The 25033-nt window shown below is 46.5% G+C and overlaps 2 protein-coding genes across 2 annotated transcripts in view; both read right to left on the bottom strand.

Moving 5' to 3' along the window:
• LOC119456766 (beta-mannosidase-like) overlaps positions 1 to 16563 on the bottom strand; it is a 45766-nt gene extending 29203 nt beyond the window's left edge. The window contains exons 1-8 of the mRNA XM_037718589.2: positions 16276 to 16563; positions 13641 to 13787; positions 13011 to 13159; positions 9407 to 9612; positions 5526 to 5596; positions 4146 to 4336; positions 2267 to 2420; positions 1465 to 1601 (exon numbers count right to left, since the gene is read on the bottom strand). Of these exons, the coding sequence (XP_037574517.1) occupies positions 1465 to 1601; positions 2267 to 2420; positions 4146 to 4336; positions 5526 to 5596; positions 9407 to 9612; positions 13011 to 13159; positions 13641 to 13787; positions 16276 to 16429 (1209 nt within the window). The 5' untranslated portion in view covers positions 16430 to 16563. The remainder of the gene's footprint in view (positions 1 to 1464; positions 1602 to 2266; positions 2421 to 4145; positions 4337 to 5525; positions 5597 to 9406; positions 9613 to 13010; positions 13160 to 13640; positions 13788 to 16275) is intronic.
• Positions 16564 to 21417: 4854 nt separating this feature from the next.
• The window catches only part of LOC119456765 (beta-mannosidase), a 55770-nt gene continuing 52154 nt past the window's right edge, over positions 21418 to 25033 (bottom strand). The window contains exon 17 of the mRNA XM_049669069.1: positions 21418 to 21543. Within this exon, the coding sequence (XP_049525026.1) occupies positions 21418 to 21543 (126 nt within the window). The remainder of the gene's footprint in view (positions 21544 to 25033) is intronic.

Here is a 25033-nt window from a genome sequence, read left to right as displayed (position 1 = left end):
TTAGTTTGCTGAGTTTCGTTTTCTCCTTTCGCTGTATTTTCTTTAATGAATGGCTTGTTGTGGTAACGAACAGCTTCGTCATTTCATGCGCTGAGGCTGTGCCTCAGTAGCGAGTAATTCATTGAAAAAACCTCATCACAGGGATCGATAAACTCCTCTTACACTTGCCGTTTTCACTAAAAGTTGTTTCTCTCTCTCGAAATTCAAGCACATGCTCTGCTTTGCCGCGGCGAGGTTTAATCTGCCTGAGGGCAAGAAAACAAAGAAATGGCAGTTTTACCTCTACAAAAACGCGTTCGAGCTGCACATCGTCGAACTAAAATCAGAAACATTTTTCTCGCTACAAGGGACACCAGCCCTCGACCAGCTCCCCACATGAGACGGCAGATTTTTTCGAACCGTTCTGAATTGTAAAGAAGTTTGCTTTCATTTTTCTTTACATTTTAGTTAGTGCATCGGTTTGGTTCGTGTTTATGACAAAAAAAAAACCGTTCGCCCCTGGTATAGGTCGCTTTATATTCAACATCCCAGCACCGTGGACATTCCATGACTTCTATCAAAAGTGCACAGTCCATAGAATAACTATTACTGAGCGTGAAAGAAGAAAAAGAACTCATAATCTCGTACATTTCCTTTCACTTCCCTTATATTTAAATCGAAGATAAGCTTTCCACGACATAGCGTTGAAACCAGTAAAGTGCAGCCTCCCGCATTTTTAACTATATCGCGCGAGGACACTACAATATGGCCGTACATCGTCCTGAAGGGAAGATTGCATTAGACGACTCTTGCACAGGAGAGTGCTTAGTTCACTTAAGAGTACTTCTGCCGGTCTCGCTGATTATCGCCGCTTAAAGGCGCCAAAATGACGCGTGATAGACGCTCGCGCGATATAGCTAAAAATGCGAGAGGCTGTACAATGTGTGGATTCCTGGAATAGGAAACTACGTACTCTGAAAGGATCAGCACGAGAGGTCTTACCTCGTACTGCAGCCCTAGTTGCTTCTTGAATGCCATAGAATAGAATGTTGAACGAAATGATGTTGATTCATCTTCAGAACAGCGCAATAGAACTGGTCGTACACAGCGTTGTCCTGTGCAGCCTTCCTGTTCGTCTAAAGTTCCTAGATATTGTTTGCTTTTTTTTAGAAAATTTAGGGACTTTATGTACGTCTGTCTTTTTTCTCGCGACGTCCTGAAAATGCACCTGAATGCTTACTAGGTGTTCTTTCTGTAGTACACCCCCTTGTTATTGCATCGTTCCCTCTCCAGATCGTTTTTGACAGTATTTAGGCGTTTCTTATTCACGCGCAGGGGACACTTAAAGGCACGTAGGATCAAAAACATAACACCGGTGCAGTTGATGAAAATATCTTTTTTGTAAAATGAAGTAGTATGAAACGACTAAGGCTCTTTCGCTTAAAGGTGACGGCAGGTTGATGCCTGGCGTTACCCATATATTACCTTGGCGGAGCGCAGGAGGTGCTGCAAGTACTCCGGTGACACCCTTTCGGGAAAGCTGTCCGCAGGCACCCAAGTACTGCCTTTGGCGAATATAGGCACATCGTTGATCTTCAAGTAGAATTCCGCTCCATTTTTCTCTGCAGTGGTGCAAGGCGTTTAAGAGAAACTTATGGGGAACGTGCACAACAAACGTGATAAACAAATACAGGCAAGAATGTAAGACAATCGGCCCTACGTCTTACTGCAAAAAGCAGGTCGGAAAATATAGAGAGCTACTGTGGAATTAGCCTAGCCGGACTACAGCTTATGAAAGGTATAAATGACTTTCGTACAGTTTATTTCAGGTTGTCATCGCTTCGTATAACATTTGTATTTGCTCATATTATTACGTATGTTTATTAAATACTGAGTTCGATAGACATACTGGATATTTTTTTCTGGGGGGGGGGGGGGGGCTCTTTGCAATAAGGTCGACGCACATGCCTTAGATATTTTCGGTCTTGTCCATATCCTACGTTGGCGACGTAAGACCCATTGTGGTTACGGGTATTGTTGGCGTGTTGCAACATGCCGCAACATTGGACTAATCAGTCGTATACTATGTCAGTGGTAAACGTCACAGCTGTTCTAAAGAAGGCAGTGCCATTTTAACCACTGCCCGGCCGTTGTTATATATACTGGATCAGCGGTAACAGTAACACAATAACGATTAGCTATATTGTTCTGTCTAAAGCATTTAAAAACACCAAAACAAAGCACTTTCAGAGATAGGTAAGTACATTCTATGTCTAATAGTACTTACTTCTGCCGAGCAGGTCCTCGACCAGTTGCACCGTTCTGAAGCCGAACCTGGCGCTTTTGATGTGCCTTTTCTCGTTGACGGTGATATCAGCTTTAAGAGCGTAAAGCTTCTGCTCACCGTAGCCGTTAGGCCACCACCTATTTATTCGGAAGGACTGAAAAAGAACCGAAGTCCGAGACAAAGTCATGCACTACCATAGCGTAGAAATATTCTGACGGCACGTTACAAAAACTCGCTGCATGCTAGCATTCCCATGAGGGTAAGTAAGCGTTTGTGCTGATAAAAATACCATGGCACTGATTAAAATGAACAATAAATTACCCAGGCACGAAACGACATATTCAACTATCGTACCGCCACCACGCTCGGTGCTAAGAGTTCGCTGGCTGAAAAACACAGTGTCTTTAACACTAGCGTCAGCACATGCCCCACATGCCTCACATGCTAGAGGGGTGGATGTCTATACACCCTACAAACACATGCGTCACTATGTCACCTCCACGGAGGTTATATCTGTCACAGTGAATCAAGGCGCACAGAAATGCAAGTGTTGAGGGACAAAAATGGTACTATGACACTATGTATAACCAGCAACTTAACTCTAAAAGAGTAAAACATGGGGAAAGACGTCTTCAACCTTCCAGGCTTTTCGCACTTTTCCGGTCCTAATTCATTCCCCGACTCGGAGTTTTTTGGCAGGGCCATGTTCGAAGAATCACAAATTGGACATTTCACATGTCAACCACATGTCAAACTTACCCTAATTCATTTCTTGATAATTTGCAGCTACAGGCCTTTTTTTTAACCCTTCGTAGTACTCTGAATACAACTGAACAATTTTATGCCGCTGCGGGGTAAACATCAAAGCATGAGGTATGTTAATCAGTTCCGAAGTGATCCGTGATCCCTAACACACTGAGGCACTAGAGTTTTTCATGCTTCTCTAGAAGGTCCCATGAGCTAACAGATAAAACACAAAAATGCATTCATTACACGACCGGGTGTACATATGGCGCTGGCTTAAATAGTAGTTGGAACATATCTCGCCAATGTCCATTCCTCTTCTTACGTCACAGAAATCGAAAACGCTCTTGATCGGGCCCATTGCAGCACATGTGGCGACTGCGACAATCAACGAGACATGCGAAAGCATGCTGCGGTATTATTATTGTTCATATCCCCGATCGGAGTGGGGAGGTACTTTGTGAGCCGCTGAAAATGCCTTTCAATGATGACACGGTGACTTCCATATTCAGTCACAGCGTAGCACACATTTTCACGCCACAGGGTCGTTAATAACGACGGAGGACTGGAATGATAGACAGAATGAACAGGGGAACTGCGATGGCCTAACAATAAGCTTGCGCAGGGCAAACTTCTCTGAACTTCGCTCAACTCACAGGGAACTGGCAACATTTCGGCCATAGTTAAACAGGCAGCACAGCTGGTATCTTTAATTAAACGTTGTCTTTCAGTTGCGCGATTCGAACACCACCGCCGGCATATTTACGGATATTTCTTTTTTCGTGCCATTTGGCTTGAATAGTAGCACCAAGAGTTACATTGTTAGGAGAGGAAGAACCGCTTTCTTATGGCTAAGGAGAATGCTCTGCCGTTGACACCGTAAATATAGCCCAAGGCCGACAGTTGGAAAACACCTGGAAGACAGTTGGCAGGCACGTTGAGTTTTCATGGTTGAACAGGGCCATGAGCACTCTACGTTCACACGCGGTCTCCTTATCATGGACTGACCGAACCTAATGCTGCTTGGCTTCGTTGACGTGACATAAGATGACATATTCCGTGGCCGAAAGGCTGAGGAAAGAAAACCGAGATAAATTCGCCTAGCACAGTTTGTGTTTCCCCGAGTTCAACGTACCTCAGGAACGCTGAAGTCAAAATAGAGCATCCCTTCAAGATTATCTGAGGTTTCAATAGGGACGTCGCTGTATTGGATCAACTTATATCCGTCCAGACTGAAGACGACCGAAGCGTTCCGCGCCTCCATGGACGCCACTTCAGTGTAGATGGTGACGCTGAGCGACCACTTCTCGGTCCCGTTCTCCAGGACTGCAACAGAAAGAAGTGATTTTGAAAGGCATTAAATGCATCATTGTTTTGTGGAGATGCTCATCTCTGCAGTTAATAAGGTTGCTTGGCCCACAAAGATTTTTGTCCCTATTCTTAAACCATTCATAATTTTGATATATGGCAATTCATCCATATCTTGGTATTTCTGTTGTGGCCTGACAGCTAATTCCCGCTCAAGATGTGCGAAAACTAGGTTGGAAAATTTAAGCACAGCGCATATTCAACCCAGCAAAGTGCATAAGTGCGTTTATTGCATTGGCAGAAAACGGCGCGTTTAGTAATATAGCATTTATTATATTAATACCCACGTGCTATGCGAAGCACATCCACGCTTTCCTCGCGGTATGCAATTGGCAGGCAGGCCAAAACCCAATTGAGAAGTAAAAGTTAACAGTTACTTGAGCATAGGCTAAAGAGGATGAAATCGAAAGCCTGCGCGCTCATCAGACATTCATTAATTACTTGACATTCTCATTCGAGTGCACTATTACTTCCTATTACTTGTTTTCTTCCCCCAACGATCGTGGGTCCGAGTGCCTAATTAACTGTGCCTTAATCAACTTCGCCTAATTAACACCAAGGGTCGTGGGTTCGACTACCACCAAAGGTCGTGGGTTCGATTACATTAAGTAACTCTATCTTAATTAACTGTCCCTTAATTAACTTCGCCTTTACACCAAAGGTCGTCGGGTTCAACACCCACCAAAGGTCATGTGTTCGAGTACCTTAATTAACTCTATCTTAGGTGACTGTGCTTTAACTTCGCCCTAATTAGCACCAAAGGTACCATCATCAATGGTGGCACCATAAATTTTGGTGCCATTGAATTTTGAGTGCCATGACGCCGGACGGTCAATGTTTCGACCCATGACCTATCTAAGGCTGTCGCCTTAATAAACACCGCGGCGACACCAAGTGGAAGCAAGCAGGTGTTATCTGCATCCTACTGCTTCCGCAAAAGTCAACGAGAATATCGCGTGCTGTTACTGTGACATCAATGGCAAATACACTAGTAAAAGGCCTAGTCGACGAAGCTCTAAGGATTGATGCTGCGTGTTGTGCACAAGGTCACCGTCATTGCTTGCATTTTGTGAATAACGCTTGCTTTTTTGTGATCTCAGTAGTCGTTTGCAATATTGGTGCGCTGCCAATATATCGGTACACTTACTTTCCATCGTGGGGACGACTGTCAGGTCTCGGATTAGGAGTTCATCGTAATGTTCAAAGCCGATCGGTTTCCTGTATAGAATAAGAAAACGTGTTAGTAGCAGCTTAGCCAGGCAGTTGTTTTCAAGTCTCCATATACAATCTCAAAATTGTAAAATGTGGTGTTAGAACAGCGCTACACAACGAAAACGCAAGCCACAGGACAACGCCCAGATAGACGTGACATGAAGGACGAGGTGCAGGGTTCAAACGCGTATTTATATTTGCTGCTTTTAGAGTCTCTTTTAAACAATTTTAGAACATTTGAAAAAAATTAGCTTGGCGTTAAACTACAACCATTTGGAGCACATTTCAAGCGGTCCTTTTGACGCGGCAACGTAATGTCCACCTTATGGCACGCGCTAACCTACCAAATAATACGCACGGGGCATACCCCAGACACTCAGCACACAAAACGCACCATGCAATGCAAGATACAAACCTGATTAAATTATCTCGTCGACACCAGCGTCTCGTACAAAAGCTAAACGTGCCTTCGTAGCGTCGGACGCAGAAGTGACACTTGGCCAGTCCTAACTCAATGCGTGATCCCTCAAAAATAGTATCCGTTGCGTGGAGGACAATTTAGCGGTTCCACAGCATACTTCAGCACCAGTTGTTAATTCATTGGCAACTAGGTGTTTTGAAGTTTCCTTTTATAATGAACCGTCTTATCACAACACAATTCACGTCATACTTCACTTTTTACAGTACCGAGCGCGTCACCTGGTTCAAGCAGAGAGCACACGAAGGTCGACAATACGCCGAAGTCAGATTAGATCAGGCAGAGGCTCTTTTTACACGCTTAAACGTGCCTTATTCAAATTTAAAATGCATAAGACGTCGTTCCCGCCTGCAGTTACAACCACGTGTAATGCAGTCCTGCCCTATCGAAATGAAAAAGTGGGGAGGGGGGTATTATGGCGCAGCGTTCCGTAAATGAGCCGAAGTATCTACAGAACTACGTTGGAAAAAACAATCTATGTGGTCGACGTTTTACGTTTTGCTCCGCTCAGAGCAATAGGCCTGTATCCGTCTTCTGTCTTAGTTCGGCATTCCTTCTGCTGAGGGAGAACGCTACCGTACGTCGCACGGGGCGCTCAACTGACAGCGAACATGCTGAACGGCATAGCGACTGGACTGAACGTATTGCGATGTGTGGATAAGCGGCCTCCTCTCTGTCATTTCGAAATTAGGGTAGCCTCGCCCTTCAGGTCCATCTATGCCTGAAATATGAGCGCTCCAATGTTGCGAGTAGATAAAAATAAAAGGGCACGGAAAAGTAATATAGTAAAGGAGAAATATTTCCTTATGTACAACATAGCGACTAGGTAAAAAAATATCCATAGTTCGCTTGTGAGGTGACTTCCTCGAGATTTTTTCATCCTGCCTCGCACACAGGCACTGTTAGGTATCAACCTGTCGGTCAATTACAAGTCCGTCAAGAATAATTTATCATCAAACATAATTGGGCGAGTGATTCTTCACGATCTCAATTTCGCCAGTCTAAAGCGACTTTCTTTCGGGAATATTTTCTCGCAATTTTGTTTTGCTGTGTTTTATTTTTTTATTTTTTTTTCTGCAGGGCTTCAACTATGGCTAATGCTCATCTGACACAGCTGCCACTGCTTAGCGATATATACAAAAGCGCACCCACAAAAAAAAAAAAATCTTTAGCACAAGCAAGGGAAATCGGGTGGTGCACCACTATTCTAAACGGTAAAAAGAAGCCCAACGAATCCTTTGTTCGTCTCAGTCTGCCTCATCTGTAACAGAACGTGTACATTCACGAGACGTCGTGCATTTGTGCCTGAAGCTTGACTTTACGGCCATGAGGACCTCGCTGGTATTCAAGTAGCATGCTCCACAAGACCTTCAACGATGCACCAGGTTCTTAAAAGCGCGCCAAGAAATATCATCACGTGGAGAAGTGTTCGCACTCTCCCTCCAAGCAATGTGAATGTCCGCACGGAGTAATATGATCGGCCTCATCCTGTTGAGCCCCGGCTCCTCTTACCACTAGAATCGCAGGCTATAGCCCACACAACTAAAGATATGAAGATCAATAGCCGTTAGGACCTTCACTGAGGTGAATGACACAACCTGTCTGTCTATGTATAGCCATCCGAAAGGCTCGAAAACGGCCTGCTTGGTGACAATTTTTGTGCAGTTCAGTACGACGGTGGCTATAAATGTTTCAAGCTGTCGCTTGTCACTGAGACGGAAACGTATACAAGCTAAGCCCTTTACGTTCCTCGATTTAGTGGTCACTGCACTCACGCTCGACGCCACAATCGTTGTTTTTTTTTCGTTTTTTTTTCTGCCATGCGGAGCACAGCTGACGCAGATTAGACGGAATCATCTCATAACTGAAAGCTGCGCGTCATTGAACACTTTGTATAACAACGGCCTTGCTCGCGCGGTAAATGTACCGTGACGCCGTAAAGGTGTGACGTTCACTCCTGGGTTAGGACCTCGCCCTTTCTGCATGACGTCAGCGCTTCAAGCAAGAAGAATGCCGTATATGGGGCTGAAGTCACGAAGCTTTTTGTTCGCAAGTGCTCTTCTTCATTGATCAACCACCTTCACTGATATTATGTCCAGCATCGATAGTGGCTGGAATATGCTCTTATGAACAGTTCTAGCGTAAGAACGTTTTTGTGAATACGGCCCCATATTCCTTCACACGTAATTTTTTTTTTCTTTTTTCGGTTACCTTTTTTTCACCGCATAAGCACTGTTACGAAGTTGTCGCTCGGCGCAATACGCGCCTGCATGTATTCGAAATTTCTAGAATTTTGTCACCGAGTCTATAGCGAAAGAGTCTTGTTTAAAGAGATTTCGTGCGTGAAGCGAATAGTGGTGTACCTTCTAGAATGTACGAGAGCACCAACGATTATGTTGGAATGTACAATAAGTCACGTATAAATAGCCGACGCACTTGGGGCCAGATTCACGAACCTTTTCTTTCGTAAGCGCTTTTTGCCATTGGCCGGCCGCCTTAGATAATAATGTGTCTTGCTTACGGATTGGCTGAAATTCTTACGAACAATTCTAGCGTAAGAAGTTTTTGTGAATCTGGCCTCTGATCCATGGATCATTACCCGAATTCACAAAGCTCTTCGTTCGTAAGTGCTCCTTGCCATTGGTCGGTCACTTTCGGTAATAATATGTCCCGCATCAGGATTGGCTGGAATTTTCTCTTACGAACAATCCTAGCGTAAGAACGTTTTGTGAATTTGGGCTCATATTCTATGGTTAACCCATGGGAAATCTGTGAGATCACACAATGTCGGCTGCGATGCTTCACATCTTTATTACCGTCACGACCTTTCCGTACTATACCGAAGGGGCCGCAACAGATGCTCATGCACAATGTATACGAAAATTCCGACTAACATTTTTTCCCCTTTTTTTTCCATAGATGGTCCTACACAACCACCGTAGTGTCTTTCTCTGCCTGGGAAAACACTGTGCTAAAACATGCAGATTCAAAAAATAATAATAATAATAAAGCAGGAGGTATCTTACACACTGTGATGCAGGCAAGATTAGGTGGAAATACGGGAGTAAATGGGTGTTTGTTTCAGCCAGCTTAATACGTGACTGACGTGTAGACTAGCAAGCTTGTGTTTATGTATTAACCCCGATGATTATACCAGCTCTTCAAGAAGTTATAAGTAAAGTGGTAATACGCGCCATACGCATGGCGTTAGTAAGCGTAAAAGCTATCGATAAGCCTTCTTAGCAAGATCGTAGAGGGAAGCCGATTTTTTTGCAAACCAACTCTTAGTTCGGGTAGCCAATAACGCAACACAAAAGCATATCACTGCACCCACTTACCAGATACCCTGTGACGGAAAGGCTGGTCCCAGTTCCGAGCCGAATCCACTCTGGACGCGCCGGATGTGGTTGCCGTGGCAGTAACCATGGTGATGTGACGGTGGACACAGTGGGTACACAGGGTAAAAGCTAGCCTGTGCCCGGTGCTGGCGCAGCGCGTAGTTCACCGCGGACTCACAGTGCACCGATATCTTGTTTTCTTTCTCCTGCACATACGTAACGAGGTTTACGAGACAAATGACGATTGGCATCCTGCCGTATTTTATGAATACTGAAGCTATCACTTTGACGGAGCAACACGCAGCTAACAAAGGCGAGGGGCGAAGGCCACAAGCATTCACAAAGGCGAAGGCCGGGAATCCTGACAAGCATTCAAAGATCCCTCTATGCTTGTCAGGCTTCCCGGCAAGCGCAGTTTTCTTTTTTCTCCACCTTGACCTCTGCGCGCCGCTGCCGTTTTACTCTGCCGAGTAGGTGAGCGCGATGGTGTTTCTGCAAGTAACCTACCCGGGCGCGCAGCTGTGAAAAGGGGCTTTTGAGTTTCCTCGTAACAGAATTATGTTTTCTCGTATATTGAAGTTACAATCCGACGCTATGAAGCCTGTAAGTTGTGGTTAGGTCTTGCTTTGCGATTTTTCTGACGTATTTTACTATGAGAAATTCAATTAGTTCACCAGCGCATTTGCGCCACGTGGACGGCCTGCGTGGTCGGCCTGCGTGGGGTCCGAGTGGTTCGGGATGATTTTCTCCGCCCCCGATGCCGGCGCGCCCAACGCTGACACCGACGCCAACGCCGGATTTTCTGCGACACGGGGCCCTTAACGCTGTCGCGTTAAAATGTGTCAAGTTAGGCAATGCTATTCGCTTTGAAAGCAAACAAAAGTGACCTCCTATAAACGAGGAGAGCGTTTGATTGGGCTGTTCAGATAACGCTGCTGGTCACCACTTCATGCATGTGTCGGCTATTACGTAAGTTTGATGCCAGGAGATTGGAATAAAAACAGATTGGAATAGTTTTACGATAAAAATCCCCAGGTCAGCTTGAGGATGTTAAGGAGTTCACCTAGTCATTTGTTTTCTTGATCAGTTCACTACAGTTAAAGTTAGTGCACTGGTGTAATCGAAGATGTTCGGAAGTTGACCACGTTATTCGGTCACTTCGGGCAGTTCACTACTTTGGTCAGTAGAGTAGTTAGTGTTTGCTTCCTCACTCAACAGTTGAGAGCGTTGTATACTGTAACTTCCAGCCCGCTTTCATTGAAACGTTGAGCTAGACCGATGAACTGAACGAAAGAAATACAAGAATTTACCTTAATCCATTTTGACGCCCTGTACAAATGTTGTTATAGGTTTTATTGGGCTGGTCTTTTCTCATCGGGTCCTAGTCTGTCATCCGCTGCCTCAGTGAGACTGGGGTTTATGACAAGCTTGAACATCGCAGTAACGTTTCTTGCCAATGAGTTAGCAAAAAACTTTCTCAAGAGTCCACGGATAACTTTTTTAACAGGGCTTTATATTTTCTTTGTTGCAAAGAAACAATACCACCGCGTATTCTTGGTGTTAGGGTACCCTCCGTACGTATCGCATGTGTTTTGTCCTTGTCCCCATCGATCAGTGCCTTTTGATCATCATCATCGTCGTCGTCATCGTCGTCATCATAATCATCATCATTATCATAAACCTTTTTTTTTCTCCACTGCAGGACGAAAGTCTCTTCCTCAAATGTCAAATTATCGATGTCTTGCGCCAGACTCCGTCTTTAGGCATACATATTTCCTCAACTTATTTTCTGTCTTTGGCTAAGTAGCGCTTCTTCAGTCGTCCTTGTGGAAAGCCAATATGTCCAAACTGCCACCCTGCTGAACTGTACGTAGTGCATGCTGCGACAAGCTCGTTGTGACAACTGATCGGCTACCAACTGCGGTCACACTGAACACCAGTCGTGGTCATGGTAGAGTCCGTGTTAATTGAACCACACCATGCCTGTGTTAGGTGCACGGGGATTTTGTAAATGGTGTAATGCAGCCTGCTCGTCAGCAGGTGGTGATAGCGTTCCGTTCAATACCACAATTACCTGACGCTTAGCCGCGCTAGACTACAGCTATACGACGACTACGACACTGTCTCTTCACGAGTGGGTAGTGCCTTTCTCTAATGGCATATGGTGATCAAAGTAGCACAGACGTTGCAAGTGCAACGCCTGCTTGTTCTTTAAGCTATTAGGAGTGTATAGACAAATTGTGTTTTATAATTAGCTGATGTTTTGCGTGCCATAACCATGATCTGATTGCGAGGCACACCGTAATGGGGTACTCCGAAATAATTTTGACCACCTGAGGTTATTCAACATACACCCAAATCTAGGTAAACGTGTGTCTTTGAAACATCGAGCTCAGCAGCTCAACGCTTTATCCACTGGACTACACGGAGGGTCGATAGATGTACACGGAGGGTCGATAGAAAGGAAATGCGATTGTGCCTACCTTTCCTGCTAAGGACAGCTGACTTACTGTCCAAAGGGACCTCACAGCAATCGTCCCTGCACCGATTAATCAGTAGGAAAGTGTTTGCCGTCATATTTGCGTGATTCTTCATTTTTAATAGACTGCGGACTATGCATTATCTTCTGCAATTATAGTAGTGTCAACCACAGCTATTTAACGTCTAATAATAGAAACTTTAATAGAAACTTTATTGGAACTGAAAAGATATTAAGGAGGGGTGGTTGGAGCCTCTCAGTCCAGGGCCCCACTGGCCTCTGCCGCCTGCCTGACCTGGCTAATTAAAGACTTTTGTCTTGCCAGGTCGGAGCGGGTGAGCTGTGCCTCCCACTGCTCCATTGTGTCACTGGTATTTGGTCTATGAGGGTGCTTAGCGCACTCCCAGGTTACATGTATTAGGGTAGGTATGCCACCGCACCAAAGACAGTCGGCCCTATAACGAGTGGGATACATGGCGTTTAGCAATCTTAAATGGGGGATTCCCCCATTTAAGATTGCTAAACGCCATGTATCCCACCCCAGTCTGTATTTTACACCAATCGGCGGCCTCTTCCCCGCTAAGTTGTAGGTGAGGCGGCGGGTATTTTCTGCGGACTCCGCGCTGATGAGCAAGCATGTCTTTGGCATTTAAATTGGTGAAATTTTGTGAGGGATAGTGCGAGTGGTTGGGGTTAGAAGAGGACGCCGTCGCTCGGTTAGTAAACCCTCGAGCTAACGCGTTAGCCTTTTCGTTCCCCTGTACTCCCGCGTCGCCTGGGCACCAGAGTAGGCGATGACGGTGGTTGAAGCATTTGGGGATTATCGCGAGGCTAGCCGCAGTCACGTGCCCCTTAAGAAACATGCGACATGTCTCCTGCGAGTCCGTGACAACGACCGAGTCCCTTTGCGAACGCTCCGCATGAGCGAGTGCGGTCACCACTGCTAATATTTCGGCCGAGGTGGGGGATCCCACCGTGTTGTTGATCTTCCAGCAGCAATGCGGTTATTTGCTGCTGGAAGATCACGTTCACGACTGCCAGTGAAATAATTTTTCAGTATCGGCTGCAACAGTGCCAAGCTAAGCTATGAGATAGATTCGCCGTTTGCGCAAGCGCTACACGCACCTTGAGCACTTGCTTGGCGTCTGCCACATGTCGCACGAACATGTTGGTGGATGAGATGAGAAGGACGTCATTGACTCTGACGTCGCAGACAGTGTCCAACCCATGCGCCACTAGGTTGATCCGCTTGCTTTGGAGCGCTTTCGATGGTACTGCGCAGAGTGTAAAAAGAAAGTTTGAACTATCCCAATAGTTTACATAAAAAGAAACCTTAAAGGTACTATAATAGTGGAATGTGACCTAAATCTTCAAATAATAAGATATAAGGCATAGAAAAAGCACACGGTAAAGTCTGCGTGGAGCAGGCGACTGATTACTTATTTCGCGCAATTTGCCTCAAATGCTCGCATTAAAGAATAAAGACGAGGTTGGAAAATAAACGCATCAAATAAACGCAGGCAGTCCTGTGTGATGCAGGTAAAATTGCGAATTTGTCGTTCGTTCCGGGATAATATGCGTTCTAGCCCGGCTATTGTTGTGCTCACAAACGAGCAAATGAAGATGACAACAGGCGGTGACTGCCATCTATGTGACTACCTGTAAAGCTAGTCTTTATCTTACGACCACATGTCACGATTCCCATTATCAGAACCCGACTGCAGGCATGATGCCGAACAAGCAGGTGGTACTCACTGTCAAACGTCCTGTAGAACGTCCAATTGTCCATGGCCACCCAAGTGTACTCTATGTCATTGAATTCGTGGTACGGCTCCTGAATGACTTTATTGCTTTGAAGAATTGTGTAGATTCCACCAGGAATGTCACAGGGCACAGATATCGCTGCGAAGAATGAGGGACAATTATTGAATTTCTCGTTCATAGTTGGATAACGCTCAATGGGACAATAAGGTGACATGGAGCTAAGCGTATATCGTTAGGCAACTCCTCCGGAACCACGAATGAACCGCTTTTGCAAGGTAGCGTAGCGGTCAGAACGCTCGTTTTGGAACCGCGCGTCCGCTGGCTCGATCCATTTATATGGTTATACGCACTCGGATATGATTGTCTAGTCTTTCATCGAATCGCGTTTGAACCAAACCGTAGCAGGACGGGCCCATTTCCTCCTTTATAACCAGTGCTCTTTAGTCACCACAAATGTGGGTGGAGTCACCACTTGCGAATTCATTCGCCTACTCTTTGTGACATCACTGATTTTGGCAGTGCATGCCCGTTGCTGGTCAGTCGTTCGTCTATAAAAATGAACTAACTTGTAGTTGTAAATGTGCATGGGCTCAACCTGGCTAGTTCTGTGGACTTCCGGAAAAAAATAATTCGTCGAGCCGCCACATTCACATGGGGATGGATTAGCAGCGAAGCTGTTTAGGCTGCATACATCGGCTACATGCATGGGCTGCATACAGTATGATATACATGTTTTTCATACGGCAACACACTACACCGACACAAACGCCGCCGCGTTCACCGCACCTCCCATGCATCTGCCGCAACCGCCTGCTGCAGTCGGCGCCGGCACCTCCGACGCGCGTGACGATATAACCACAGAAGCGCAGGCCACGTGCAGAAGCGCCGTTGCCACTCTTTCCCCCTCTCTCCTACCCGTCTCCATTCCTGTCCACGCACCGTGTCCCCGATACGGACGTAAGCCGCCCAGGGTACCCCCCCCTGGAAACACATGCTGGGGATACATACGGAGCTAGAGGTGAACGGCTTCGCTTTAAAACGTCGCAGCTTCTCCCGAAAAGCGAAGCATCGATTTTGATAGCATATTAGTGGACAGCTATACGAAGTATGGATAGTAGTTTTATCGGCCGTATAAACTTGTAAACATAGGCATACTAACTAAATTATTAAGCATGGTGTCACGCACACACAAGCAAATATGAACGCATGTATCTTACTCGATGACCCGTGGAAACTCGCTGTCAAAACGCTTGAGTCAGGAATGCGCGGCCGCACCAGCGAGCGATTTGACCTACGTGATGCCGTTCGCATCAACGTTAACTAAGCCGCGAAAACGCAGCGCACGGCGGACTCTATAGCCCCGTCGCAGATGGCTTTCAAGATACAGCGACCCGGGCGGGCGCGCGCGGCAGCCAGGGCAGCCCGCAGTAGAACGCCCCTCCCCACCCCTCCCCCTCCCGAACCTCCCCCCGGAGCCTTGCAGCCCAGGCGGACGCGGGCGACCACCCGGGCCGCCCGCAGTAGAATATAATTGCTATCGCAATAAAATGGGCAAGCACGTCAGTCAGCTCCACGCTTCGGGCTCAAAATCGCAGTAAGAAAAGTATCACAATAAACCTGCATTTTATACCGCAATAGCCAATCTGTCTACCTCAAAGAAATGCTGGTGGCGTTTTGAAGTATTAATCAACCAGTCTCCATTGACCGCTTCTGGCAGCTTCAGTGATCATGTGACTGAAAGGGAACACTTTTCGCCCTATCTCGAAAGCGCCGGATGGAGCTGTCTTGTTCCTTGAGCAAATAAGTAAAAAAGAAACCTTAGATCAGTGGCTTTCTGCACCAAGGCGTGCACAGCTACAAAAACATCAATGCGTGCCACTCTTGCACTCCTGGCTTCTCGCGTTTTGCATTCTTAAGGTAGAAAATCAGCTAGCAAATATGCAATTGAACTTTACTCTCTCTCCTATAACTGCTAACAGCAATGGGAGGCACTGGTGGAAATTTCTTTCATTTGCTAACGGCAATACACGGAATTTTCCGCACACTATGTTCCATGCTAGTGCAGCTGGCTTGATCTTGTTCATATTAATTCCAACTATAGGTTACTTGTCAATACATCGGTTGTGTGAATAAATGTACGGTTGTGCAATACTGTTTCGCAGCAACCTTGCACGAAGTTACTAAAAGCTATACCGCAAATGAGCATGTGTCCTTCATTATGCCTAATTTATTCTCCAACAGCTAAACTTCCTTGAAAAGACGCACTGATAGATTTGTCATTTTATGCATACATGCAGAGATGTCAACCAACTTCTGTATGTTAATGATATTAATAACAGAAGCACCGAACGCTCAAGATACCCATTGCTGCAAGCGTTGAACACAAATTTATCATGCGCGAACGAAATGTAGTCTGCTGACGGCCAGTGGTGAATGGTTATTTTGTGTGAGAGCCACTGCAATTCCCGTTCCTGCATACATATAGCATGCATTCTAAAGGGGCACCCAAGGCGACTCGCATCTGCCCAACAGTCAATCGAACATGTCGTGTAAACCACGTCTCAACGTTCTATATTTTAAAAACCTGCTGTTGAGGGACGCGACCTCACAAAATTCAGGTACTCACATTTGTTGGCGTTGGTGACCGTCCAGCGGCCTTCCAGGGACAGTTCACCACTCTCGGGCATCATGAAGAAGATGAACACAGCAAGTGCCGCGGTACCCAATGCTAGGACGTATGGTGTCCTTATCCCATTGATATTGCTGTTGATCGTGAACATCTTTGGAAGGATACCGGGGTCCCGGCTGGCGCAGGATCTTGACGAAGGATCCCAGAGTTCGTCGAACGGTGACGATGGCTCTTTGCCTATCGTCCTGGCCTTACACCCGCTCGCCTGCGTTCCACACGCCTTGCACTGACGATGACGATTGGCATTCAATCTTTGTTATAATTCTCCTACTTCTTCTTCATCCACATGAAGTGGCACACAGTAAGGGGCAGAACAAGGAACTACACTATGATAATATCAATTTAATATATATATATATATATATATTTGATTTCAGAACCAAAGCAACTGAAAGCAGTTGGTTTGCACGATGAAAATTTTCAAAAGATTTTATAATAGTTACACTGTGCCAGTAAGGAGGCGCAGGACGATTTCGGTGTGTGCTTATGTAAGGTGCTTATGTGGGTCTAAACTAATGCAAATTAAATCATAGATTACCTCATGACGTTAGTAGGAGATTGAGATTGCGCTTTGAAATATAAATAGCAGGACATCGGACATAACCACAGACGAAGAGAAAGAAGTTAGCGAGAGCGAACAGCAAAAATATTGACGAACGTTTTCAAAAAAGAAAAAGAAAGCCCCTTCACTCAACAAGGAACAACAATTTACACACTTAGACTAGGGTAAGCTTTCATAGCACCACGGCACTGCGCTGTCTCCAGCCGGTCTGAAATGTTTATTTTCGTGGGGCTGGAGAGGGCGTCCTACTCCCTGGGCCCCTTTTGTGGTGACGCTGAAACGACTGATAATTTCGTCTTACTTTGTCGCGCTTTCTCGTATTTATCTCAAAGAATCTTAGGGTAGGCGTTCCGCCGACTTGACCAACATTTGATTTGTGACCAGAATTCGTTTTTTTTTTTTTTTAGAGCTCAACTCTTAGGCTCCATCGAAATGCGTCATCTCATTGTCTTCATGCCATCATTGTCATACCACCTTCACCGTTACATCGACGTCATTCCTTCTGCGTCATTTGATCGTAATCATACTGTCGCCATTCAATCGTAATTAGACCACCGTTGTCACGCCAACGCCGTCATCCTGCGGCGAGCGCCGGCGTTGGCGTCCCTTGTAACCGAGCGAAGGAGCGCAGCGACAAGTGAAAGAGCGAACGCGGAGCGCCGCGGAGATGAAAGACGCGAGGAGGAAAGCGGAGATGAGGGTGCAGCGGAACCATGAGGCGGGAAGCGGATGAGGGTATGGCGAAAGCGTGAAAAGAAAAGTCAAGCGTAGTGCGGCGACGGACGGCTACGAGATGGCGCCTGAGTAGCGCGCGTCGTCTGGAAGGTCTGTCGGCGGCGGCTGTTGTGTATAGCGCCCACGCATAACCCACGCGCTGGCCCCACGCGCTGGCTCTCGCGATCTCCACATTAGCGAGGCAGTCGCGCCGCACGTCGCTCCGTTTGCAACGTGCCGCACGAGACAGATTGTCCGCGCCATTCAACATATCGCGAAATTAAAACACGTGTAGAGCTGCGCTCAAATTTCGCATTAGGGAAAATAAAAATTAAATTATGGGGTTTTACGTGCCAAAACCACGATCTGATTATGAGGCACGCCGTAGTGGGGGACTCCGGAAATTTGGACCACCTGGCGTTCTTTAACGTGCGCCTAAATCTAAGTACATGGGTGTTTTCGCATTAAGCCCCCATCGAAATGCGGCCGCCGTGGCCAGGATTCGATCCCGTGACCTTGTGCTCAGCAGCTCAACACCATAGCCTCTGAGCAACCACGGCGGGTCGCATTAAGGAGTGCCGTAATCTTCGGTAAATGTTTTTTCTTCCTTTTTTGCTGCTGTTGTTATTCTGAAAGTCAAATCGGAAAGTTGAGCTAACTTAGTTCGATGGCACCGACCCAAACGCGTTTACACACATCTTGCCAAGCGGTTTCCGCAAGTCAACCCACTCCTTGAAGCCGGGTTGACCGAACTCGCCTCGACGCTTGCGTTTACATGAACCTGACGATCGGCTTTCGGCCCAAAGAGTCGACTCGACCTTCCTTTGTCGCGTTCATAAAAACATATCCATATACACTTTCGCTCTGCTGCCGAGGAGACTCGAAGTCAGTTCCATTTCAAACAGTGACAGGAATGTGATGGGTTATCCCGACAAAATGGTATTTCGAGTAGATTCCAAGACGCTTTGTTACTGTCTTTGTGCAAATTCATTTTTTGCAATAGCAGTTATATGGACACTCCAAGCGCATTTCTGCCGTCGGCGTCGCCGTCGTCATCGTCGTTGACGTCGCCGTGAGGTTCCGCATAAAGTCCAACGGCGATCAAATCGTTGCCGCGCGCCGTACGCAGTGTGCGCGAGTGAAAGCATGAGAGGGTAAGACGATGTAGCGCACGCGCGGAAGGAAGGCAGGCCGGAAGCGCGCGGTCTTCTTTCGCACTCGAGGCACGGCGGCGAGGCGACGGAGAGGGAGAGGGATAGGGTTGCGTTCTGCTCCATCGGCTGCTGCTCACAGCGCGGCCGCGCAGCCGCCGTATCTTGAAAGCGATATGCGCTGCGGGCAAAGTGCGCGCCCGCGCAGGCCTCATCTTCAAAGCGATCTGCGATGGGGACAAAGGGCATACGCCGAGCGCCGGTAGCTTCGTATGCGCTCTGCTTTCGACGTTTAGTTCGCGTTGAAGCGAGACGAGAGACAGCGCGAAGGTCAACTACCCGCGGCTGCTAGCGCGCTTACTCACTCCAGCGTTTTCACACCGAGTTTCCGCGGTCATCGAACGAGATGTGTTCATGTTTACCTGTGCGCGCGTGACACCGTGCTTGTTTATTTAGTTAGTAAGCGAATATTTACAACTTTATACGGCCCATTAAGCTACCATCATTGATTCGTATAGCTCTCTACTCTATACGGCCCATTACACTACTATCCTTGATTCGTATAGCTCTCTACTAATTTGCTATCGCAATCGATGCTTCGCCTTTCGGGCGAAACTACGACTTTTTATTAAATGCCAAGAATTTCTTGGCGAATATTTGCCACTTTGACAGTATCTATCTATCTACCTACCTAGCCGCCTACGTATTTATGCTCTCATGGTCGTTTCGTTAACTTAGTATGTACCAAAATCGGCATACTATGACAAGAGTATATGACGAACATAAATGATAGGTCATGACACGAATACCATGACATGTGTGTCATGTAGGTCATGAAACAGCTGCCTACGTCTTGGTGCTCTCATGGTCATTTTGTTAACTTGGTAGGTACCAAAATTGGCATAGTATGACAACAGCGTATGACGAACATAAATGATAGGTCATGTCATGAATGTCAGAAGACCATCAATAACGCATGTCGTGACATGAATGTAATGACATGCGTGTCATATAGGTCATGAAACAGCCGCCTAAAATGACAATGACCCAGCCACAAACATTAACACTCAAAAACCACTGGAATGTGTTCTGACGTAGGTACTAAGTGAAGGAAACAATAAAGGATGATAGTATACAGAAATCGTACTCATGAGCATGACTCAGCAAAGACGACAATGACTCAGCGACAAGCGATTAACAGTCAAAAACCGCTCAAAGGGGTTCTGACGTGGGTACTAATTGAAGACAACACTAAAGGATGATGCTAGTAGTCATAGTCATGCGCATGTCAGCAAAAATGACGATGACTCAGCAAAGAAAAATTTACACTCAAGTACCACTAAAATGGGTTCTGACGTGGGTACTAAGTGAAGCAAACGCTAAAGAATGATGGTAGAAGTCATAGTCATGAGCATTACTGAGCAAAAATGACAATTACTCAGCGAAAAAAAGATGAACACTCAAATACCACTGGAATGGGTTCGAATGTGGTACTGAGTGAGGGAGAAGGCTAAAGGCTGATGGTCTTCTTCTTCTTCTTCTTTCTGGGGTTTTACGTGCCAAAATCAGTTCAGATTATGAGGAACGCCGTAGTGGAGGGCTCCGGATTAATTTTGACCAGCTGGGATTCTTTAACGTGCACTACAACGCAAGCACACGGGCGTGGCCGGAATTCGATCCCGCGATCTCGTGCTCAGCAGGTTGATGGTCGAAATCATAGTCATGAGCATGACTAAGGCTTTCGGCGTAGCTAAAAGGGACTCCTGACGACTCATGACGTGAATGTCATGACATGCGTGTCATGTAGGTCATGAAACAGCCGCCTACGTCTTGGTGATCTCATGCATGGTTGTTTCGTTAACTTGGTAGGCTCCCCGCACACTGCTTCGCTTAACATCGATTCCCACAGGGCGTGGGATCTGCCGGCTTTTTGTGTTATTGCAAATATTAGGGAAGTAAATCTCACTTAGCATTAAAATGCTCAGAACTCATCAGAAAATACCTCGACGTGCTTTAGGCATTAGTATGTGGGTTTCTGAACGTTTGGCTTATGCCACGCCAATCCTATGCGGAACACCAGTCGTGCTGAGCGTTCAGTAAAACAAACAAGTAAGAAATTACTCAAATGCAGTCAATTATTGATACGAGGGCTTCACGGTGCGTTGAAACTGATGTTAGGTCATAACAGCTTGAAAATAAAGTAATTAATGTTCCTCATTGTTCCTGAAGCAAAAATCCAAATACGCATTTCGGAAAGCCTGGCCCTCTTTTACTTCCCCACTGCGAGACCGTATTGCCGCCGTCGAAACGAATTAAGTATGAGGCGTATACTGTAGTGAGACTCCTCTTTCGCGCTTTCTTAAAAACACTGCCATCTAGGGGTGCCATTGCGAAGCCTGCGCATAGCCTCCGAAATGCAAGGCATGCCGGTGCGTGCGAGCGCTGAGAATTGTTGCCTCGCTTGCCGCACACTCAGTGGTACATACACAGTGACCTAAGTGGGCGGGAGGGTTCATTTAAGAGCTGCACGTACCCAGTGAATTATAGCACAGCTCACCAAACCGTTGGCGGGAATGAGAGACAGAGAACAAACGTTATACAAAAGAGCACGTGAGCGTAGGTTGCTCATCCGATCTGCACTAGATGGTCCCCTCAGTCCAGGAGTCCAGCGGCCTTGTTGCCCTTCTCGCTCGGCTGGCCAGGTTGAGCTGGTTTTTCCCGTCTCGCGGAAGACGCTCCCTGAAAAGCGTCATACACCCAGTGCACCTGCACCGCAGCCTGTTAAATCATCGGTAAATGTTAAATCACGGGTAAATGATAAATTAAGGCTAATTTATACTGTCTGCATCTGGACAAGATAATTCTACCTTTCTTATAGCCCTGACCGAAAGCTGCGTTCACATGAGTGTTTAGTCGTTCCGCGTGTGCGCACCAGGTACGGGAGGCGTATTGGCGAATATTACATCGCAGTCCTTCTTAATAATTCACCTGTAGAGATAATCTGCTTGAACGGCTGCAAATCTGGAGAAAAAAAGAAGAACTACGCATATTTGGCTTTTAGGTTTTAAGCCTGTGATCGAACCCGGGACCAACGCCTTTCCGGGGTGGTCACTCTATCATCTAGGTCTCTAAGCTAACCAGGAGGGTAGAAAATCGCAAACTGAAGACAAATTAATCGACAACTCGAAGCACAAGGACACTGAATATGACAAACTAGTTTTCCGGAAACCCGCCTTGGGGAGGATTGGTCATGAAACGGAAATATTGTCATCCACCTGACTTTGGCTATACAAGGTGGCGCTGTGCATCTCACTTAATGCGCTGTGAGGCGGAAAGCGAAGGAGGCGGAAAGGCAGGAGGAGCGGAGGGGAGACGGCCTGCGCATGCGCTGAGTTGCCGGCGGCCACGGGATGCATGGCTACGTCGCGGGCAGCTACGTTGGCTACATGGCGCCAGAGTAGCGCGCGTCGTCTGTATAGAAACAAAACGCGGCATTAGCGGAGTCTGTCGGCAGTGGCGGCTGTGAATAGTGCCCCCGCGTCACACACGCGTTACCTCTCGCGATCTCCCGATTAGCGAGGCAGTTGCGCCACACTTCGCTCCGTGTGCAATGTGCCGCACGAGACAGATTCTCCGCGCCAGCTACACTACCCACACTGTAATATCATACTAATATACCTAATATAAACCGTGTACCTATATAATCATAATACAAAATATTGACACGTGAAATGAATACATGTGTAGAGCAGCGCTCAAATTTCGCATTAGGGAGTACCGTAATTGTCGGCGATGGGTTTTTTTTTTAACACGAAAGTGTTTTATGCCGGGGTCCACCAAGACTTCACTGACGTATTTCCGTCACGGAAATACGTCATAGAACATAATACAAAGAAAGAAACCAGAAGAAAAAGTTCCACAAACATGCAAAATTTGGAAATCGAACCCACGACCTCTCGGTCCGCGACGATAGATCGCCGAGCGTTTAACCCATTGCGCCACAAACGCATTTGCAGAGAGCTACACAGACGCGCCTTATATATCTAACACTCCTCCGTGTACCCGCGCTCTTGCTCGGGGCGGTGCCGCCGCCTACGAGCAGAAAAGAGAAGTACTGCATTATGACACTAACGCGCACCGACAGTGAACGCTTCGTTGGTCTCAGCACTACGACGCCTCGATGCCAGCATTCGAAGGGACGCTGGCATCAAGAAGCACTACCAACGCCACCTAGGTGGCGTTCACCGTACTCAGCACAGCGGAGCGTGGCCTCCGCAATTAGCTCTGAAAATGTTTCTGAAGTTGATCGCGGAGGCTGCAATTACGACGCGCTGTACGCGCTGATTTGACTCGGTGACGATTCAGTTACGTGCTTTGTCTTGCGCGTTGTATTAGTGTGTCAGTTACGTGCTTCGTCTTTCGCGTTGTGCTAGCGTGTGCAGCGTAGTGCAGCTTCCATATGCACGACGGTTGCTCATGGTCATCGACGTTGGTAGTCGTGATGGAGGAGACGTGCCACCAGGCGTCAGCGTGGGTGCATCAACGCCTAAGGGCGCTTTAGCCACAAAACACCAATAGACATTATATATCAATGTGCAATAAACATTACACTACTTCTGTGAAGACACGTTTCACTTTCGTGTTCTATACCGATTCCTATATAAGAGGGATCAACCACATTTTTTATTTGTAAGCAGTGAGTTCCCTTTAGTGGCTTTAGACAAATATGTAAGCAGTTCCCACCAACAACAATAAGCTAATTCTATACGTTATTGGGCGCTTACAACTCTATATACATAAAATTTCTTGAACTGATATCGTTCTGGTTTCTCCGGAGAGAGTACACCAGATTTTTCGGCTAGTATAGCCGTATTGGTGCACTTTGTGGAAAGTTAGCTACATCTGGGACGAAGTGGAATATCAAGCCATTCACGCTGAAGGTGAATAGTTACAAAACTGTCAGAAAAAAAAGATGACATATTGCAAGATCACTAGAGCTTCATTTAACAAGCAGAAATGACAACCTACAATAAAAAGTTGTCGCAGTTTCACCTGAAAGGTGAAGCATCAATTGCGATAGCAAATTTGAAGAGAGCTATACGGAGTAATTATAGCAGCTTTATCAGCTGTATAAACTTGGACATGCAGCAGCACCGGCAACACGCAGAACTGTTGTCGACGCCGTCGGCGTTTTGCCCGCGTTCGCTCAAAATGCGTGCGGCGTTGGTGACTGTTGATATAAATAGGCACTTGGTGCCGCAGCTAAACGTCGCCTCCCTTCCCTCCCCCTCCCCCTTACGGCCTTTCGTGCGTCGGAAGAAGGCACGTTTGCTCTACATATATGGTGATTGTAGAGGAGGAAAGAGACGCCTACTTCTGCAGCCCTTAATTGGCGCTGAGCCGTGCTCCCTCAAGGGCTGCAGAAGATAGCGCCAACCTTTCCCTTTCCCTCAAGAACCACTTATCAGCCCTTAAGGGAGCACAGAGCAGAACGCGCGTTTGTTCTCCGCCGTGCGTTCACTCCCCGTGAAAGCGCGCGTCCCTCGCACCCTTTCACTCGCACATACAGCGTTCGGCGCGCGGCGACGATTTCATCTCCATTGACGTCATACGGAACCTCACGGCGACGGCGACGGTGACGCCGACGGCAGAAATCTGCTTTTGAGTGTCCATATAATTGCTATCGCAATAATAACAATAATAATAATAATAATAATAATAATAATAATAATAATAATAATAATAATAATAATAATAATAATAATAATAATAATAATAATATTTATTTCCCATCAATATAAAAATGATGTTGGAAGAGGTGAGAATAAAAGCGACAATCCCCTTGACGGAGTTCCCACTCCATAGCCCTGCGCAGGTGTCATCGAAGGTACAAATACAGCCCATTTACTGTATTTGTTTCAAATATGCAGTATGACAAGACACCTTGTTTTTCAGCCCTTTAATGCGGTTTCTAAATTTACGAGCAAGTCCTACGTGGTACTTCTAGAATCACTCTCTTCACAGCAGTTCGCTACTACTACTGCGTAGTTAGTTACTACTACTAGCCCACACCAGTAAAACAGCACAAACGAGGGCGATGTGAAAGCTAGTGCAACCTTTTATTTCTTTTTTCTCGGCCTACAAACGCAGAACTATGACGACTGGGACTTAGAATTCATAAATATTGCACAAGCCCTTCAAAAGGAGCATATACTTAAACGTCCTGCATCGTACAAGCATACGCACTTTCATTTGCGAAAGTGTTTTG

This window comes from Dermacentor silvarum, chromosome 6 (genome assembly GCF_013339745.2).
Source record: "Dermacentor silvarum isolate Dsil-2018 chromosome 6, BIME_Dsil_1.4, whole genome shotgun sequence".
NCBI classification, from domain to species: Eukaryota; Metazoa; Arthropoda; class Arachnida; order Ixodida; family Ixodidae; genus Dermacentor; species Dermacentor silvarum.
This window is presented reverse-complemented; position numbering and strand designations above follow the sequence as displayed.